The following is a 19,186-nucleotide window of genomic DNA, read 5'->3' as shown; positions in this document are numbered from 1 at the left end:
AGGTGCAGTAAAATAAAACTGATCATCACACACAAGAAGCACATATGAACACCATGATATAAGGTGGAAACCCAATGTGGGTGAAAACCACCTACTGCAATTTGTCTCTATCTTCCTTTAATAAGAAACTTCTTTTTACAATAGTACTGGTGCAGTCTTATACCAGTACACAGGCTTCTACCTGCAGAAGGCTACAACCTTCTTAGCTCTTGTACTAGCCGATCCATTTACTAGTACGTAGGCGCCGGCCTACTGAAGGCTCCAACCTTCACTCGTTTTCCAGCTGCTACTGGAAGGGAGCTACAACCCCCTGGCTCTTGTACTGGCCAATATGTTTACCAATACGTAGGTGCCGGCCTACGATCATCCAGGGACCACGTTTCATACATTTTCATACTGGATACTCCTGAAGCAACACATCATAATATGAATCACCAATCTCTGAATCACCCAATACTGAAACACTGAAACCCTGTTAACAACACAGTCACCAGAACACAGAACAGACAACAGAAATCTGCAACAATAACCAGGTCATATCTCATAATGTATGCACTACTACGATGAACCAAACTGGCGTACATACGCACTTTTACCAAAGCCAACCCGCGTACAAATCTGCAAATATTTACTCATAACTTTGCAACTATTCCTGACATCAGTCATACCCAGATCATAACTTCATACAATAAAACATGCGTCAATATATCTAGTCTATCCATAATCAAACCATATAATGATAAACATTCCAAGCCTTAAGATCCCGATCCATCGTTCATCCTCCTCCACATGAGTGCATCCTTGATTCAGATCAATCAAGGCATCACCAACCCATAACCAGCATCTGGATCTCACACTTCATCAGATCTTCATCACTTGCATACTTACTCCTCTTGGCCTAATGATCTTCTCCTTATATAGGTTTAGGCTTATCTCAATACCATGGTCCAAAACCATGTAGAACCAATACCTTGGACCCAATACCAGGGGTTGACACTTCGGACCAAATACCATGGACCAATACCAAAATACCATGGACCAAATACCATGGACCAAAACCATGGTTTCCAACATGTACGCGCCTTTCCTTTTGTGAACCTGCGTGTGTATGTGTACGCGCCTTTTGCTCCGCTAACCCGCATGTATACGCACTTTCATCACGGTCAACCTGCGTATACCTCTCTCTTGACCTGCTGCACTGTGATCTGAGTTGCCATCAAGGACAACACTTGTATCATACCTCTGAGTGAGTTGCCATCAAGGACAACACTTGAATCATAATGCCAACAATCTCACCCTTTGGACTTGATGGCAACAACCATACCAAGTCACTCTCCCCCTTTGACATCAAGGGCAAAGGGCGGACCAAAATATTCTCTTCTTTGATCTCCATTTGCTGTCCATACTCCCCTTGAGTACCTGCTGAAATCTCTGATTGAGCTCCCCCTTTGTACATGCCAAGATGTTCCAATCTGTCCATGCTCCCCCTGAGCACATGCAAGGTCTGCAAAAGCATAACATGACTCTATACATACATCAGTCTCCCAATCAAGTGGGAATACACCATTTTGACTCATCCACCCAACCAAGTGGGGATATACATGACTCAAATTACATCATTCATCCCATGCATAGTGGGGTAACACAATACATCATATGACTCACAAAGACCAAGGACCTAAACACACCCGTGATAGTTATCAGCAACTATCATACACCATATGATCTGTATTATGAGCATCTGTCATTAGCATCCAGACCTGTAACCTGCAATACCATTCTTTTGACCAACAAACAATAAGTAGCAATATGTATTATTTAGCTACATAACCATCATCACCAAAGACTTCTCATCAAAATGCCATCAATGCATTTATTTAAGTATTTGCTCCCCCTGAGCTTCTGCCATGCCATCATCAAACATTGACTGAACCATATCAGACTTCTGTACTGCTACTTTTCTTCAGAACATCATATACGCGACTGTGCAGCGTCTAACTCGCGTATATACGCAACTTGTCTTCATGAAACAGGTGTATGAGATTTAGAACATAGAGGTTCCACATTTTCAGCTTCTTCTGAGTCTATCATGTCTGTGTACTCTCCTATGCCACCTTTTTCTGGCTGTACTTCCCTTTTCCTCCATATCTTCAACTGTGAAGAAGTTTTCTCCTTTTGGTATGGTGTCCAAAATATTCTTCTGCATTCCTTTGCTATGTGTCCAAGCTTGTTACATGCATAACATCTTACATGTTTCATATTCCTTCTGTAGCAATCAACAACTTTGTGACCAAACATATTGCAAGAGAAACAATATCCCTTGAAGTACCTGGAACGTGATGATCTTTTTGTGTGATGGTCTTGAACCATTCTATTTTTGCATCTGGCTACAACATGTCCATGATTATGACATACATAACATTCAACATTATTCATCGGAGGAAATAATCGTCTATTACTTCCACAGTTAGGAGCAAAAGATTTTCTTTGAGGAATTTCTTTCCTTGGTTGCTGATGGGATTGTCCTCTCATCTCCTTGTTGAGCATTTCAGATTTTGCATTAGAGTTCCTTGTCTTACTTTGTGAACTAGATTCACCTTCAATAGATTCATGAAAACCAAGACCAGTTTTGATAGCAGGAGACCTTTGACTACTAAGAATATCATCCAAGATCTTAGTACTATCTTGAAATCGTAATAGCTTATCTTTTTCTTCTAATTTACCTTTCAAGATATTTACCTCAACCTGATGTTGTTCTTCCTTATCCAGACATTTCTTCTTCAAAGTTTCCTCAGACTTTCTTCCTTCTTCCATTTGTTGCCTTAGTTTGAGAATCTCCTTTTCTTGTTCTTCATTAAACTCCTGCAGCATTTGACGAACTCTGAAGGCACATTCCATCCGAGCTTTTAAGCTGATAATTTCTTCTTTGAGGGCACTCTCCGTTTTGCTAGGTAGATCTTGTTGATCTATGATTCTATCTGATGCTTCATTTGCTTGTCCATCTTCAATCTGAGGTGATTCAGGATCTGAATACTTGTTTCCACTCAACGGCAGACTATCATTGTTCCTTTGAGTTGTCTTCTCCTTTTGTCGTGCTTTCTTTCCCATTGTTCTACGGATCTCCTTCAAGCAATCAAGATTTTAACAAAGGACCTGCTCTGATACCAATTGTTGGAAATAAGACTGAGAGGGGGGGTGAATCAGTATTAGCACATCATATACTTTTTCATTTTTATACTCACATTCACATACGCTACTTCAGCTAACGATATCCGTGTATATACGCAACTGCGTTAAATGCAACTAGCGTACATCCAGTAAACTTATGATTCAGTTAGTTCATCTTCAGTGAATGCATCAGAACATTATTAACCATATGAACAGTAAACAGGTGCAGTAAAACAAAACTGATCATCACACACAAGAAGCACATATGAACACCATGATATAAGGTGGAAACCCAATGTGGGTGAAAACCACCTGCTGCAATTTGTCTCTATCTTCCTTTAATAAGAAACTTCTTTTTACAATAGTATTGGTGCAGTCTTATACCAGTACGCAGGCTTCTACCTGCAGAAGGCTACAACCTTCTTAGCTCTTGTACTAGCCGATCCATTTACTAGTACGTAGGCGCCGGCCTACTAAAGGCTCCAACTTTCACTTGTTTTCCAGCTGCTACTGGAAGGGAGCTACAACCCCCTGGCTCTTGTACTGGCCAATATGTTTACCAGTTCGTAGGCACCAACCTATGATCATCCAAGGACCACGTTTCATACATTTTCATACTGGATACCCCTGAAGCACAACATCATAATCTGAATCACCAATCTCTGAATCACCCAATACCGAAACACTGAAACCCTGTCAACAACACAGTCACCAGAACACAGAACAGACAACAGAACTCTGCAACAATAACTAGATCATATCTCATAATGTATACGCTACTACAATGAACCAAACCGGCGTACATACATGCTTTTACCAAAGCCAACCCGCGTACAGATCTGCAAATATTTACTCATAACTTTGCAACTGTTCCTGACATCAGTCATACCCAGATCATAACTTCATACAATAAAACATGCATCAATAGATCTAGTCTATCCATAATCAAACCATATAATGATAAACATTCCAAGCCTTAAGATCCCGATCCATCGTTCATCCTCCTCCACATGAGTGCATCCTTGGTTCAGATCAATCAAGGCATCACCAACCCATAACCAGCATCTGGATCTCACACTTCATCACATCTTCATCACTTGCAGACATTCTCCTCTTGGCCTAATGATCTTCTCCTTATATAGGTTTAGGCTTATCTCAATACCATGGTCCAAAACCATGTAGAACCAATACCTTGGACCCAATACCAAGGGTCAACACTTCGAACCAAATACCATGGACCAAATACCAGGGACGAAAACCATGGTTTCCGACATGTACGCGCCTTTCCTTCTGTGAACCTGCGTGTGTACGTGTACGCGCCTTTTGCTCCGCTAACCCACGTGTATACGCACTTTCATCACGGTCAACCTGCGTATACCTCTCTCTTGACCTGCTGCACTATGATCTGAGTTGCCATCAAGGACAACACTTGTATCATACCTCTGAGCGAGTTGCCATCAAGGACAACACTTGAATCATAATGCCAACAATCTCCCCCTTTGGACTTGATGGCAATAACCATACCAAGTCACTCTCCCCCTTTGACATCAAGGGCAAAGGGCAGACCAAGATATTCTCTTATTTGATCTCCATCTGTTGTCCATACTCCCCCTGAGTACCTACTGAAATCTCTGATCGAGCTCCCCCTTTGTACATGCCAAGATGTTCCAATCTGTCCATGCTCCCCCTGAGCACATGCAAGGTCTGCAAAAGCATAACATGACTCTATACATACATCAGTCTCCCAATCAAGTGGGAATACACCATTTTGACTCATCCACCCAACCAAGTGGGGATATACATGACTCAAATTACATCATTCATCCCATGCATAGTGGGGTAACATAATACATCATATGACTCACAAAGACCAAGGACCTAAACACACCGGTGATAGTTATCAGCAACTATCATACACCATATGATCTGTATTTTGAGCATCCGTCATTAGCATCCAGACCTGTAACCTGCAATACCATTCTTTTGACCAACCAACAATAAGTAGCAAGATGTATTATTTAGCTACATAAGCCTCATCACCAAAAACTTCTCATCAAAATGCCAACAATGCCTTTATTTAAGTATATGCTCCCCCTGAGCTTCTGCCATGCCATCATCAAACATTGATTGAACCATATCAGACTTTCGTACTGCTGCTTTTGTTCAGAACATCATATATGCGACTGTGTAGCATCTAACTCGCGTATATACGCGACGTGTCTTCATGAAACAGGTGTATGAGATTTAGAACACAAAGGTTCCACATTTTCAGCTTCTTCTGAGTTTGTCATGTCTGTGTACTCTACTATGCCACCTTTTTCTGGTTGTACTTCTTTTTCCTCCATATCTTCAACTGTGATGAATTTTTCTCCTTTTGGTATGGTGTCCAAAATATTCTTCTGCATTCCTTTGCTATGTGTCCAAGCTTGTTACATGCATAACATCTTACATGTTTCATATTCCTTCTGTAGCAATCAACAGCTTTGTGACCAAACATATTGCAAAAAAAATAGTATCCCTTGAAGTACTTGGAACGTGATGATCTTTTTGTGTGATGGCCTTGAACCATTCTATTTCTGCATCTGGCTGCAACATGTCCACGATTATGACATACATAACATTCAACATTATTCATCGAAGGAAATAATTGTCTATTACTTCCACAGTTAGGAGCAAAAGATTTTCTTTCAGGAATTTCTTTCCTTGGTCGCTGATGGGATTGTCCTCTCATCTCCTTGTTGAGCATTTCAGATTTTGCATTAGAGTTCCTTGTCTTACTTTGTGAACTAGATTCACCTTCAATAGATTCATGAAAACCAAGACCAGTTTTGATAGCAGGAGACCTTTGACTACTAAGAATATCATCCAAGATCTTAGTACTATCTTGAAATCGTAATAGCTTATCTTTTTCTTCTAATTTACCTTTCAAGATATTTACCTCAACCTGATGTTGTTCTTCCTTTTCCAGACATTGCTTCTTCAAAGTTTCCTCAGACTTTCTTCCTTCTTCCATTTGTTGCCTTAGTTTGAGAATCTCCTTTTCTTGTTCTTCATTCAGCTCCTGCAACATTTGACGAACTCTGAAGGCACATTCCATTTGAGCTTTTAAGCTGATAATTTCTTCTTTGAGGGCACTCTCCCTTTTGCTAGGTAGATCTTGTTGATCTATGACTCTATCTAATGCTTCATTTGCTTGTCCATCTTCAATCTGAGGTGATTCAGGATCTGAATACTTGTTTCCACTCAATGGCAGACTGTCATTGTTCCTTTGATCTGTCTTCTTCTTTTGTCGCGCTTTCTTTCCCATTGTTCTATGGATCTCCTTTAAGCGATTAAGCTTTTAACAAAGGACCTGCTCTGATACCAATTGTTGGAAATAATACTGAGAGGGGGGGGGGGTGAATCAGTATTAGCACATCATATACTTTTTCATTTTTATACTCAGATTCATATAGGCTACTTCAGTTAAGGATATCCGCGTATATACGCAATTGTGTTAAATGCAACTAGCGTACATCCAGTAAACTTATGATTCAATTAGTTCATCTTCAGTGAATGCATCAGAACATTATTAACCATATGAATAGTAAATAGGTGCAGTAAAACAGAACTGATCATCACACACAATAAGCACATATGAACACCATGATATAAGGTGGAAACCCAATGTGGGTGAAAACCACTTGCTGCAATTTGTCTCTATCTTCCTTTAATAAGAAACTTCTTTTTACAATAGTACTGGTGCAGTCTTATACCAGTACGCAGGCTTCTACCTGCAGAAGGCTACAACATTCTTAGCTCTTGTACTAGCCGATCCATTTACTAGTATGTAGGCGCCGGCCTACTGAAGGCTCCAACCTTCACTCGTTTTCCAGCTGCTACTGAAAGGGAGCTACAACCCCCTGGCTCTTGTACTGGCCAATATGTTTACCAGTACGTAGGCACTGGCCTACGATCATCTAGGGACCACGTTTCATACATTTTCATACTGGATACTCCTGAAGCACAACATCATAATCTGAATCACCAATCTCTGAATCACCCAATACTGAAACACTAAAACCCTGTCAACAACACAGTCACTAGAACACAGAACAAACAACAGAACTCTGCAACAATAACCAGGTCATATCTCATAATGTATACGCTACTACGATGAACCAAACCGGCGTACATACATGCTTTTACCAAAGCCAACCCGCGTACAGATCTGCAAATATTTACTCATAACTTTGCAACTATTCCTGACATCAGTTATACCCAGATCATAACTTCATACAATAAAACATGCGTCAATAGATTTAGTCTATCCATAATCAAACCATATAATGATAAACATTCCAAGCCTTAAGATCCCGATCCATCGTTCATCCTCCTCCACATGAGTGCATCCTTGGTTCAGATCAATCAAGGCATCACCAACCCATAACCAGCATCTGGATCTCACACTTCATCAGATCTTCGTCACTTGCAGAATTACTCCTCTGGCCTAATGATCTTCTCCTTATATAGGTTTAGGCTTATCTCAATACCATGGTCCAAAACCATGTAGAACCAATACCTTGGACCCAATACCAGGGGTCGACACTTCAGACCAAATACCATGGACCAAATACCAGGGGTCGACACTTCGGACCAAATACCATGGACCAAATACCATGGACCAAAACCATGGTTTCCGACATGTACACGCCTTTCCTTCTGTGAACCTGCGTGTGTACGTGTACAAGCCTTTTTCTCCGCTAACCCGCGTGTATACGCACTTTGATCACGGTCAACCTGCGTATACCTCTCTCTTGACCTGCGGCACTATGATCTGAGTTTCCATCAAGGACAACACTTGTATCATACCTCTGAGTGAGTTGCCATCAAGGACAACACTTGAATCATAAAGAAGGTTAAGAAAGGAATCGAAAAGAAGAGGCAAAGATCGTTTCCATGTTTAGAGAGGTTCAGGCCACAGACGAGGAACTGAGAAGTCTAGAAGAAGATAAAGAAGAAATTGAGGGTGATTGATGTAGCTTTGATCTGCTACCACCTCCTATGTTTACTCTTAAATATTTTGATCATTGGGTTATCAAGATTCTAACTTTTCTTCAATCTAAAGAGTTAATTGAGTACAAGTCTAATAACCCATATGATGAAGTATGTGATGCTTTAGCACTGAATTTTATAAAACAGACATTGGGTAAGAAGTGTTTGTGCAAAGTAGCAAAAGCTGCAACTTCCAAAGAAGCATGGAAGATCTTGGAAGAAGAATTTGGTCCAACGGGGAGTAACATGCAACAACAAGATGTGTTATAGTCTATTGAGTCGGTTGTAGATCTGAGAGTAGAAGAGAAAAACTTTGACTAGACAACAAAGCTTGGAGAATCTCACTCAAAAGTGGATCATGGTCATCAAGACCATAAAATTAAAAGCCATTATGCAGACATGCATATGGATGAAGAAGATGTAACAAAGATTGCAGAGAGAGAAGCTGAAGCCACTATGTGTGACTCAGAGCAACATCATATAAATGCTCAAGGAATCCACTGTAACGTGGATTGTGCAGATGATGGTACATCCCATTATGACAAAATACATGTGGATGATGACCGCAAAGTGAGATGTGAATTGGTGAATCCAGCGATAGTTGATGGGTTTGGAATTGTCAATGAACAAATGCATGCTCGGATAACCCACCATATTGTAGATGAACATTATGGTAAAGAAATTTGTGAAACAAGGATTGATTGTGGCAATATTGTAAGTGCCATGTTTGTTGAAGAATTGAAGGTTGAAGCTGCCATTGTAGCAGTAAGTTATAAAGAAGTTGGAATTTCTCATGAAGTAGTGTGTCAACAAGCAACAACTGAGTTTGGAATAGATAAAGCTATCAATACAGTATCAAATGGTTTGGTGGATCCAACAATTGGAAATGTTGATGTTAAATTTGATGAAGATAATTTAACTCGTGATTACTAGTTGCACATTATGCAACAAAAAGAACATATTGATACATTGTTATTTGGTGAGAGAAACTCATTTGTGTATGGAATCCAAGTGGAAGACAACATATTTGCAGCAACAAAGGTTGGTAAAAGGGTAGAAAATGAAAATTATGATGTAATGATAGAGACCAAAAAAAAAAAAAAAAGGCAGAGAAGGAAGAGTAGAGTGGGAAGCTCTCACTAAAGAATATAATAAAGATGTTTTTAACATTGTTTTTAATATGCAGGTGTTTAGAATAACATGGGAGCAGAAGTCGAAACAAAGTTGCTAATAAGTTTGATGCAAATTTGAAGATCAATGAAGAATCGATTGAGAAGCCAATTGAACAAATTGATGAGAGTCTTAAATCACTAGTTGGAATAAAAGAATTTAATTAAATGGTGAATAATGATCTTGAGTGTGCATATTACAGAAAAAAGCAGTAGTGCCTGATTATGAAAGTGAAGAGAAGGACATGGAAGTTTCTGAAAACAAGGAAGAATGCATTAAAACCATTTTTATCAATGAAGTCAAGAAAAGAGAAGATTCTAGTATCAAGAAATATGGCAAAAAGAAAGTTAGGAATATGAAGCAGAAGAAGCAAAGCAAAGAAGATAGTTTGAAGATGATATGTTGTGGTAGAAATCCATGGTTGAACGAATTTTGAAGAGGAAGTTGTAGAAGACCGACTCAAATCAAATTCAAGACAAGTCAAAGAAAAATTGTAGTAGCAACAAGTAAAGAAATATGGAGCCTATAGCAACAACGCGCAACAGAGAATGAAGCAATTTCGAAGATATAAAATATGGAAAAAATGAAAAAGAAAATGCAAAATTGTAAAAGTTTTGATTCATTGTAAGCCTAGCTGAGACATAGACCAACATGTATGTTTGAGTGATTGAGTCAATTTCTATTGTAAGCCTAGTAGGCATAGTTGAATCATGTTGAGTCATGTTTGAGTTATGTTGAGTCATACAGTCATAATTAGGGGGGAGTTCTGGAAATTGTAATTACTCTCGCATGCAAGAGTTGGCTAAATTTGGAGAGTCAATTAACTGAGTCAAGTTGAGTGAGTTCTAGTTAAGTCATATTTTGGGTAAAGTCTAACTTAGAGTGTGTGTGCATGCTAAGTTATTTTGGTCGAGTCATTAGATGAAAAATTTTAAATACCCTTCACTGGGTTCATTGTAATGAAGTCAAATCAAGTTTTGTTGATCAATAGAAGATTCGCAACTCTTGTTATTGTGTGTGTGCGAAATTTTGTGTCTTTCCTGCTTTGTCTTTCTAACAGAAGGTCGAATAAGAAATATACAGGTCTCTGGGTCATCAGCCATGGGAATAACCATTTATGGAAAAACCTATAATATAATGGTTTGGAAATGTAAGGAAACATTAAACGGAAATTGATAAATCCTATCTTGAAAAGAAATGAATGACTTGAACTTTTGATATAATTAATCACTGAATGCGCACAAGTTGATTGTTTGGGGGTAAAGCATGGATAAGATTCTCGATTTTGGAAATATTCTAGAAATGGATGGACATGAGTGAAGTGAAAAAAAAAATGACCTCACTCATATGAGTAGGATTTGAGAATATTTTTTGAGTAGGTTAAACATTAGGGAAAATAATGGATTGAATTTGCTTGCAATGCTTTAATCCAGGTTTCTATTATGTTATGTAACTAATTTCTAATAGTAAGTGAAACTTGGGATAGAGATTTCCTATGAGCTTCTTAGTAGGGTTTAGGATTTTTGGATAGAGATTTTTATGTGGGTTCATTGGGATTTGGAATTTATGGTTTCAGTCATAAGTTATTGATATATTTAATTAATTGACTTAGCATTGCATATACTTTAACAAATTACCAATTCACCACCATGCCAACAATTTTTTATAAAAAACTAAATCCCATATTCATTGTTAGACATTTAATTCATTCCATACCATGTGGTGATTATGGTATTGTAAGAATTTTTCAAAAGAAATAATAATAACCCCTTAACAATATTCAACCTAAAATTGGCAGCCATCATCTCCATGAGCATTACCCCTAAGTTGTTGATCCCTAGAATATTCAAGGGTCAGTGAGAAATGGGCCAGGTCAATTATTTGATGTCGCCCATAACTATAGGATCCCAAAATGCACAATCAACACAAGGTTAAAACAACGATTGCCCCTAGTGTAATTATAATAAACATTTACCGCACCGTATAATTAGTTTAAGAGGTCTATATCACCAGAGGGATTATCTATAGCCTTGCAGGTCTATTATTACAAGGAACAACAAAACAATATAAATCAATTATAATCAAACATACTTTGTTTCTTAATTCTGTTAATACAAATTAACAAAGTTGTTGTTTAAGTTTTAGTTGGAATTGGAAAAAATAAATTTTGATGAGATAATGTTTGTTTAATTTTTTTTTTTATTACATAAATGGATTTAGTGATTTCAATAACTCTCAAATAATCAAATTCTACATAGTTCAAATTCATGAAAACTTCTTTAAAAAAACGAATACAGTGTTTATGTAAAATGGGTGCTTCATTTACTTGCTTCACAGGATATTCTGGTAAATGCTGAACAAAGTTGGCTTGAAATGGATAATCTTTCATGGCTTTGGCGCAGTAAGCATCATAGAACCACCCACCTACATTCTCAATAGTATCATTATGGTTATTTGATCTGTAACAATGAAGGTCTCTTATGTTAAAACATACACCATACTACATGTAATTTCATCGTCCTACTAGTCATATGTATTGTGATACATGGAACTATGGCATGAATTTGATATAAAGTCAATGTTGTTACCTACAAATTTGAGCACAATTCTCAGAGATTTTAGGCTGTGAGGAGCATGTCAAGTTATCTATAACATTCCAGGAACCTTTGATCACTTTGAAGCAATTTTCACTTTCACTCCACCATGCAAAATTGAGAATGTGTGTAACACAAAAACTAAAAAAGATTAAAAGATCCACTCAAAAGTGCAACTTTTTCATAATCAAGAAATTTATACCTTGAAGTCTTGAAGAAACAGTGTTGTCGAAACTCTCTGGAGATGTGATGTTATCGAAATACAAAATTGGTGTCGACGACGAGACTGCACCAATTGTAATGTGTGGGTATTTCAATCGAAACCAAGCAGCTAACACTGCAAATTACATACAAGTTTCATTCTTCATTAAATTTCCTTCTGTAAATGTTATTACATCATTATTACTTGAAGGTATAAACATTAGGATCACAATTCAACAAAATATTTCAACTTACTCCCCTCCAAATACAACTACATGTGAATACTCTGCTGACAAACTTTTCTCAAGATCTGTAATCAATGTGGCAAAATTGGCCAAAGCCTATGGGGAACATCGAAACCTGTGGGTATTCGAATTGATGTAGGCAACTTTTTGGATTCAAAATGGAATTAAATGATCATCAATGTGATGTTGGAAATAAAAATTATAAAACCATATGAGAAAAATTACAGAGAATCAAAATTTCCAAATTCCCATGCTTATATTTTCAAATCAAGAAGCCTCCAAAAGTTTAGGTCATAACAAATAGATCCCATATACCTCAATAAAAACAAGCAGGGCATTAAACTGTTGTGCAAAGTCGAACATGAAGCCTATGCTTTCTGTAAACCATTCAATGAAACCTTCATTTCCAGTATATATAAATATCAGAGATTTGGTGGAAGGTCCACCCCAGTGGTAGGAATTGATGAGATACCTCCATTGAAAGGTCTAATAACTCTTGGGACAAAGGTGTAATGGTCAAGAATTTGTTTGAAATTCCTCACATGGTATTTTGCAGCTGGGGAAGAGGTCGGTACCATGGTAGAACTAGTTTTAGGTCCCCGAGTTGAGGCGGGCACGCTCATGTGCGACGAGCACCCGTATTGACCAACTCGGGGAAAGTGTGACAACACGGGGCGACATTTAATTAAAAGTGACCGAGTTGTAGTGGGCACGCCCATGTGCGATAGGTGCCCATACTAGCCAACTTGGGTGGATGTGCGACTTGATGAACGTGTCTAGTGAGTGTGTCGGTCCAAGGCGCCAAGCGGGCACACACCTATAGCGGGCGGGCGCAAGCATAGAGCGGATGGGCGAGACGTGTGGGCGTAGGGCGAGTCATGCGATATGCGGTTGGGTGAGTCGAGTAAGCGGGTGGTCGACCCGAGCGACCCAGGGAAAGTGCGGTGGTGGAAGGTAGCAAATTGATGAGGTGGGCGAGTGTTGGCATGGGTTGACCAAGCGACCATATGATGGAGAGCGATGTGATTTTTATATGGAAGGTCGACGTATGAATTATATGTGCAAGCTGACATGACTTTGGATGGGCTGACCATTGAAGGGTCGTGACCCTTAAGGTTAGCATGGGTAAGAACGCATATATATAGGCATTGGAAGATGACGTTAAAGGCAAGGAGAAAACATCAAACTTGGAGAAGAAACGCAAAAGACAAATGAGGGAGCCGAAAGCAATAGGTGGAGTGCATGGACACAGGGCTTTGTTTGCTAGGAAGAAGTTTGGGGTTTCTAGGTTTCGGCAAAGTGTAGAAGGACCATGTCCGACAGGTAGACTGCACTGCACATCAGGTGCAAGCAGGGCAAGATTTGTGTGATGGGTGGACTGGTTACAGGTCACTGCACGTAGAAAACACAACGGCATTGACATGCAGGTAGACCTGCGTTAGAGCGCTGAGTGTTGGTATCGGGTGGGCCAAGACCTGCGTGGGTCTGCACATAAGTGCGACCCGACCCTAGGGCGACACGGGTTGATGCAAATAGCACGAAGGTGCTGGTAGACTAGTGAATGACACGAGGGCACCGGGTGGAGTGTGCAGCTGGTTCGGGTAGCAGGTGTGCAGTGTGTTGGGTAGTGACATGACATGAAACACTACACGACGGGAACAACAATGTGCGTAATTGGTTGAAGCTATGGGTGAGCTTCTAGTGAAAGGTTGAGGGTGTGTGAAGGTCAAGGAAAAGGTACAGTTAGTACAGAACTTGGTTGGGCATGCCAAGGGACGATTGTGAAGTGGTGGAGTGTTGGCCTTGGTTGTTGGCAACGCGAAACTTGTGTAATTTTATGTACAATTGAATTACAGAACTTGTAGTTATATTGATATTAGGCAAACTTTAGTTTATGGGAGTTTCCCCTCCCATTAAGATGATGTAGTGAATGTTTTATCCATTGTGCATTTATATTTGATGAAGATTAATTGAAGTTTATCTCCGCTGCATTATAACACTTGAAGTAAAATTTGGCTAAGTGTTTGGTTAGGCGTAGTCTGTACATTTGAGTATTGGTGAAAAGAAAAAGTATGGCGGTACCGCACCCGCCTATGATTGGTTGAAAGACTACCACCGGCATAGCAGCGTGACAGTTAGTATCAGAGCCCACTTTCTGCAGGGCTTTGATTGAAGTTGAAGATGTTTGACAGGGACAGGTTACAGGGTCAAAGTTGGACGAATTGGTGTATGGTCTTAACAAGATCACAATAAAAACTGATGGCAAACCAAGTGCAAGAACCTCAGGTGATAGGTGAATCTAGTAGGATGCCAGAACAATTTTTATGGATAGGGTATTGGACCTTATGGAGGAGTTTGCTTCGAAGGTAGCTTCATTGGAAGACAAGAATGATGAATTTCGTGATAAGTTCACGAAGTTGGAGGAGGCACATGAGAACCTCAAGATTCTGTGCGAGTATACTGAAGGAAGTCAAGAACATTAGGGCTACAAGAGACCAAGGTTTGGATGAAATCTTGAAGTTGCAGAAATATCTTGACGATGCTTGGAATGAAATAGTTGTTTTGAAGAAAGTCATTGGGCAAGGACCAATTGGAGGGACTGTTCATGTGAAAGTCAAGGAACCTGATTATTATGATGGGTTGAGGAGTTCCAAAGCACTTGGAAATTTCTTATGGGATATGGAGCAATACTTGAAGCACTTGGGGATACCTGATGATGAAGCCAAGGTCAAAATAGTTGTTCAATTCCTTGGTAAGGATGCTAATATGTGGTGGAGATGGAAGTTAGATCATATTTCCAATGGTGATGTTGATGCCATCTCTACTTGGGATGATATGAAGAAGGCGTTGCAGACTCATTTTAGCCCACAAGATGAGACTTGGGATGCAAGGACGAATATTAGATACATTAAGCAAATAGGGAGTCTATAGGCATATCAATGGGAATTCTCAAGTACGATCTTGGAACTACCTGACATGGCAGAGAAATACAAGGTGTTCAATTTCATCATAGGATTGAAAACTTGGGCATGCAATGAGGTGAAGAGGCAAAAGATAAAAACTCTAAAAGAAGCATTTGTTGCAGTTGATCAACTAGTAGAACATTATGATGAAGGGACCGAAGAGAGAAAGAAGAAGTATGATAAACCAAAGGAGAAAACTACAAAGGAGGAGCATTCAAGATCGAATGACAAGTAGAAGATGAAGAGGCCTTTGAAATGTTGGCTGTGCGAAGAAAACCACATGGTGAAGAATTGTCCTTCTAGACCAATGGTGGATGAAGAAGCGCAAACCGATGCGAAGAAGAATAAGGAAGATCCAACAGTTGGGGTGATGCAGATTTTGGGCACTGCAGTATCTACGAAAGTTGTCCCAAGGCGGGATCTGAAGAGGAACAAGTTGGAATATGTTAACATGAAGGTTGGGTAAGGCACTTTACTCACAATGGTGGACAGTGATGTGACTCATAACTTCATCTGGGAGGAAGCTGCGAGGAAATTTGGGTTGAATTTCTCACCAACCCAACCTCATCTTAAAGCAGTGAACTCTCCACTAGATAAAGTCATCGACATGGCAGAGAATGTGGATGTGAACATTGATGAGTGGTTTAGGAAGATCGACTTCACAATTGTGTGAATGGATGACTATGAGGTTGTATTGGGTATGGAATTTTTAAAGCAGTATGAGGCTATGATGGTGTCACATATGAAGAAGTTGTACATTTATGACAAACGGGATGATGAAACTTTGGGGGTACCAACCGTGGCAGCTATGTCAACTGGGTGTAAATTGACAGCGATGAATGTGGAGGACATCAAGTGAGATGAAGAAATTTATGAGAGGTTGTCTTCAGTAGAGACAAAAATCATGGAGAAGTCACAGGTTATTAGAGCATTGTCTGATATTATCCTGGATTTGACAGACACACTAGAGGTAGTGGAAAGAAATGATGTTAGACCAAAGATGAGGAGGAGTGTTACACTAAAAAATGTCACCTTGACTACTTACAGTTAGTATGGCTCAAATCAACAGTCATGCTACCCTCTTAGGCAAGTCTCATGCCTCTGTTATCCATCTCAAACTCAAAGAAGAGAGAAAGTCTTGTAAAAACTATGTTTATCTCTGGGGTCGCAGGTTCTCTCTAGCCTTACCTGCGGGGACGCTGACCATGTTCACAAAATCTGCGTCCATGGACGCTCTGTATGTTAAGGGACAGGTGCGTCCCTCTGTAAAAGGCAAAATGCGCGAGTTTTATCTTGAAAAAGTTACTTGTGGTTACTTCTAGAACATTCTAGAGGTCGGTTTGATGAAATGGATGCGCCTCCAGTTGGTTCATGTATCTCTATTAAGGGGGAACTTATCCCATCAATAAGGGAGCTATCCCACCCAAAGAGGGGGATGATCCCATTGATAGTGGACCTGAATAACCTCTTTACAGCACTATAAATAAAGGCATTGAGCCAGAAGGAGAAGAGGTTGGAGCTATACATTTTCTTTGGGTAAATGCTGCAGGATTTAGGTCTTCCATTAGAGCCTTTGTGAGGAGAGATTGTCTTCACTTGATTCTACTTGGGAGAGGGTGAGCTTTGTCAAAGTAGAGGAAAACCCTTGATGGACCCTGGGAGGAACTTGCACAACACCAAGGCCAGGTTGTAAGAGTTTCTTTGTTTCGTTATTAATACAAACTGGTTTATTTTTCTCAATAGCTTGTGTTAATGAGTTATTTCATGTGTTCCTTGGTCTGCATGTTGAATATATGTTTTATTATATGAAATGCAAGTGCTTGGTAATTGTTTGATTGTTTGTGGTTGCAGGAATTGACTTGAAGGAGGAGCTCATCCGGATCGTCAAGAACGGACTTCAACAACAGCGTTTTGGAATAAGGTAAGCCTAAACACTTGTAGTTTTCATGTTGTAAAAGGTGTATTTAGAGAAAGATCACTCCATTTTGTCTTGTTTGTCATTAGAATGTCTTAGACTTCTAGGAAGGTCAGTCGTGTCCGCACCCTTGACAGATTCCGTGTGACAAATTGGCGACTCCGCTGGGGAATCCATTAATGAGAGAGTCTTTTCCTTTATATGAACTTTGCTTTGAGAAAATCATTTTTATTTTCTGGTTTTTGACTGTGAGAATTAGTATTTGGGTGGCTTAGCTTTAGATTTAGTTAGATTTGGTTTTTCTTCATTTTTCCAGAAGGACGCACCCTCTTAGTACTGCACAGTGCGTCTTTGGACGCGCTGTTGCCGTCTGCACAGAGCGGGGCCGCACCTGTGACAACGGGTTGCCTGCGTCTTCCTGTAAACTTTAAGAAAATTCCATTTTTGCTTTAAATTGCTTTTAGATTTTGTTTTTCCTTAGTGTTTTCTGCCCAGATCCTTTAGTACCCTGTCAAGAATTTTCACCTGAACTAGTTTTGTGAGCTTTGAGTGTTTTAGTGGTTTTCAACGAAGTTTAGACCTAGGGTTTGATTTTTGGAAAGGCTTTGTAGTGACTTTGATAGTAGAAAGTTGTCCAGCCTTAGATCTCTCTGGTTAGTCAACCTTCTTAGAAGTCGGGCCTGTCGTAAAGTCTCCTTTTGTGAGCAACTTGCCATTTGAGTTGTTTTGGGTCAAATTTCGAATTGCTTGTTTATAAAGTATTGATTTCCATTTTACAAAAAGAACAAAAAGATTAGAGTTTTGTTTTGGCTAGTTTTTGGTTCTGCAATAAGCTAGTCCTTGATTTGATTGTGATCAAGTAAAACACCTTAGAAATAATCATTGTTAGTTTTGGCCTCGTTAAGATTGCTTAGAGTAAATTTGCCCTTAGTTTGCTTATGAGTGCATTTTCATAGATTTTAAGAGTTGTTAAGATTGATTTTTGGTTATATTAGATTTATTTGTTTTATTAAAAGAAAAATACAAAAACATCTTCTTAAAAAGTCTTGTTTCAAGTAGCTTTTTGTTTTCGAAAGAAGAAAAGAGTTTTTTCGTGCATGTAAAGAGAGGTTATGTTTTTATGCTTGGAAAAGACAAACGAATTGTTTCTTTGATTGTCTTCAATTAAGAAGTTGCTTTTATAAAGATTGCATTCTCTCAACTTTTTAGTTAAGCAATTCATCGAAAAAGTAAAGTAGTGGATAAATCATTCTAGGTGCATTTTGTAGTGGTTTCGAGTCGAGTCAACACACCACTGGTTTCACTTCCATCACCTTTTGACTTAAGAAACAACCTTAAAAGTAACGCTTAAATTAAAATCAATCTAGTAATCTTTATTTTTCTAGGGCTCTGAAGCACCAACATAGCTTAGGCTAGGGTCTTGGAGTAGGTGAGTACTTAACTCTCCAAGACTACAAAACCAAACAGATAGTCTATCTTGAGTAGAACAAATCCAATTGTTTCAGTTACATTCTGGAAAGCTCCTCTTAAAGGAGAAGCACGAGCTCGTGTCCGAACCAGTGAGGGGATCATTCCTCCCTCGTTGGGAACGACGCCAGGCAGTACGTATTACAAACGGTAAACCTCGGATTAACCATTGTCGAGGAGCCAGGGGTCACTTATCGGTAAACCTTGGATTGTTGTCAAGGAGCCGGTAAGGGGATTGGAGCTTGCTACTCTGCCCTTGCGTGCTGTCGGAGTTTAGACTGTTCCCCCAGGTGTAATTGTTGTGATTGGTAACCTTAGTGGCCATAATATCTAGGATTCTACCCAAGGTGACGGTGGAGGGAAGGTCCCACTGTACCTGGAGCAGACGTCGGTTATACTCACTTGGATTTTCTGGGGGGTTCGCTTCAC

At 39.5% G+C, this 19,186-nt stretch overlaps 1 protein-coding gene and 1 pseudogene across 1 annotated transcript in view; one reads left to right on the top strand and one right to left on the bottom strand.

The window, feature by feature from the left end:
* The window catches only part of LOC149221494 (transcription factor ABORTED MICROSPORES-like), a 106,053-nt gene extending 97,581 nt beyond the window's left edge, over positions 1-8,472 (top strand). Inside the window, exon 2 of the mRNA XM_089387392.1 lies at positions 8,350-8,472. Coding sequence (XP_089243518.1) covers positions 8,350-8,472 — 123 coding nt within the window. The remainder of the gene's footprint in view (positions 1-8,349) is intronic.
* A 2,999-nt stretch (positions 8,473-11,471) lies between these two features.
* LOC149221493 (uncharacterized) lies at positions 11,472-12,990 on the bottom strand (annotated as a pseudogene).
* Between the last annotated feature and the right edge of the window lie 6,196 nt (positions 12,991-19,186).

This window comes from Pinus tabuliformis, chromosome Q (assembly GCF_031772625.1).
Source record: "Pinus tabuliformis cultivar Carrire ecotype Pingquan chromosome Q, CPIR1, whole genome shotgun sequence".
Lineage (NCBI taxonomy): Eukaryota > Viridiplantae > Streptophyta > Pinopsida > Pinales > Pinaceae > Pinus > Pinus tabuliformis.
This window is presented reverse-complemented; position numbering and strand designations above follow the sequence as displayed.